At 45.5% G+C, this 2,450-nt stretch overlaps 1 protein-coding gene across 1 annotated transcript in view; it reads right to left on the reverse strand.

Moving 5' to 3' along the window:
- T265_06197 (hypothetical protein) overlaps nucleotides 1-2,450 on the reverse strand; it is a gene marked incomplete at both ends in the record, with an annotated part of 10,625 nt that overhangs the window by 5,369 nt on the left and 2,806 nt on the right. The window contains 3 exons of the mRNA XM_009171405.1: nucleotides 791-1,064; nucleotides 1,101-1,183; nucleotides 1,230-1,369. Coding sequence (XP_009169669.1) covers nucleotides 791-1,064; nucleotides 1,101-1,183; nucleotides 1,230-1,369 — 497 coding nt within the window. The remainder of the gene's footprint in view (nucleotides 1-790; nucleotides 1,065-1,100; nucleotides 1,184-1,229; nucleotides 1,370-2,450) is intronic.

Here is a 2,450-nt window from a genome sequence, read left to right on the forward strand (position 1 = left end):
CCTCTAACCCCTTGAGCCACCTTTCCCCCCCCCCCCAAAAAAAAAAAACCATCTCTCAACCGGGGGTCAGAGACTTAGTCCACCACACCCCCCTGAAAGACCAAGAATCTGACCACCTATCGAACAGGTAAAAAATCGTATGTCTCAGGAGTTACATATTATTCTGAACGTCAGTTGCAAGGCTCAGGCCAACGCACTGATTCTTTTCAAAATGGTCCCATATGCACTTGGGGAAAACTAGTGCACAGGAGAAATGGTGATAAACTGATGCGGAAACATGGAAATTTCCGACGAGCAATCTGCTTTTGTTGAGGAAACTCGAGGAGCCATTCAACGCCAAATGAAGCAATGTGATTCAGAGAATAGAAGGATAGCGGTACACTTAGATGAAGCGCCACTGTTCAACCAATAGCCGGGAGCCTGAATCTATTCAGTAATCCGTGAGGTGCACATTGGTGGTGATTCCAAACACGGACTAAACATACGCGCAGTGCACTTAAGCTTGTCAAAGGGAGCGATTTTACCCTCAGGATGAAATCTCGGTTGAACTTGTGGATGTCCTATAAATCGCAAACGCATTAAAGAATAATTAGTCTGGTAAGATATACCAGTAACGCCTACGAGGGTCTATCCTTTATACGGCTCACAATACAAGCATACGTGGATCCACAGTATGCGCACAACTATGTCACACAAACAGCGAACATCAAATAAAAACATTTAGGACGAACAATAAGGTAATCTCTGTCTCTTCATGAATGAAGACTCAGTTAAGCTCTAGAAAACCTACATCATTGTTCACATCCAAAACACCTTCTTGTATTTTCTCATGAATGCACTTGGCCGTATCAATGAAGGCCTCTTCCACGTTGGCTGCAGTCTTGGCAGATGTCTCCATGAAAATCAGGCCATGCTCACGAGCAAACGCTTCGCCTTCTTCTTTTTGCACATCACGGCGACTTTCCAGATCACTCTTGTTACCAATTAACATGATAACCATATTTGAACTGGAGTGCTGCCGAGCGTCTTCAAGCCAGGAAGTGAGATGCGTGAACGTCTCTCGTCTAAAGAATGGACAAATATGAAAAGGAAATGCGTACCGAGTGATGTCATAGACCAGAAGGGCACCCGCAGCTCCTCGATAGTAGGATCGAGTGATTGAACGGAATGACTCTTGTCCAGCCTGGGAAATAAGGAGAGGAAATGATGGTGACGAAGGAGCAACGTACAGTATCCCAAATTTGAAGCTTGATTTGCTTCCCACCGATGTTGATCATGCGTGCACCGAATTCTACGCCGATTGTCAGATCGTGCACAGGTTGGAACCGTTTGTCGGTGAACTGAAGTAGCAGGCATGACTTTCCAACACCTGATGGGAATAGGGAGAGGAATACTGGAAAATTAACAAGCCTTTGGCGGAAAACAGTGGTATGCACATAGGTAATAGACCGAGTTTAGAATTCACGCAGAACATGTATCAAAAGAGTATCAAAAGGCTATCTCCCAAACTTAACTCACGATGGAGAGAAAAAAGCGTTGATACACTATGAAATGCTCATTAAATGAGCGACTATTATGCAATCGCTCAACATAAGTCGGCCAATCCGGACAGACGGAAAGCACTAAAACAGGTCAGACTACTGGAACGCTAATCGCTATCACAAAAGACAAGTCAGGTAGAATAACATGACAGTTACACCCGAACGGCTCAACTGAGAAGAAACGCCCAATCAACTACATTCCTAGCAGTGAAATAAGATGCAATAGTGAACTCAAATTTATCCTATCGTATGTGCTGAACATTGTGGGCAAAAAAGGTGCAAACACCTTTCTTGGAGAAAACGTTGCAAAATGACGCAAAACGACACAGGAGCATCATCCGCCCCAAATATTGACGAAAATTGAGAGCATCCACATCAGATGCAGCGCTAAGATACTGGTGAAGTACTTCGGCGAGAACACCAAATTTGATGGTGCACACTTATGGTTCATAGGAGCGGCCTTCGTCGGCAAAGGAATAAACGGGATCGCGTACATATTGCAAAATATGCCGACCAGCGCCAAGCCTACCCGATTGTGCATTCCACAACCACAACGACTAGGAGCGGCGTCGGCAAAGGAATAAACGGGATCGCGTACATATTGCAAAATATGCCGACCAGCGCCAAGCCTACTCGATTGTGCATTCCTTCCACACAACGACTCATACAGTGTTCTATCAGTGATGCCAGTCTTTGATGGAGATCCGAGAAACAACACTACTGCTGTTTCATCCTTGCTGGGAATCATCAGCGTTGCGCGTCTCGCAGTGCCTAGCTGCTGTACACCTCGAAAGAAGCTCAAGGGCTGAGATACTGCCAGGTTGCCCAAGCCTAGACACGAGCATTCGAGATGCAGATGTTGGGTCTGAATCACCGAGCTTTTGGTAATCGTCATCATCATCATCATCA

The sequence above is a fragment of the Opisthorchis viverrini genome (genome assembly GCF_000715545.1).
Source record: "Opisthorchis viverrini unplaced genomic scaffold opera_v5_128, whole genome shotgun sequence".
NCBI lineage: Eukaryota > Metazoa > Platyhelminthes > Trematoda > Opisthorchiida > Opisthorchiidae > Opisthorchis > Opisthorchis viverrini.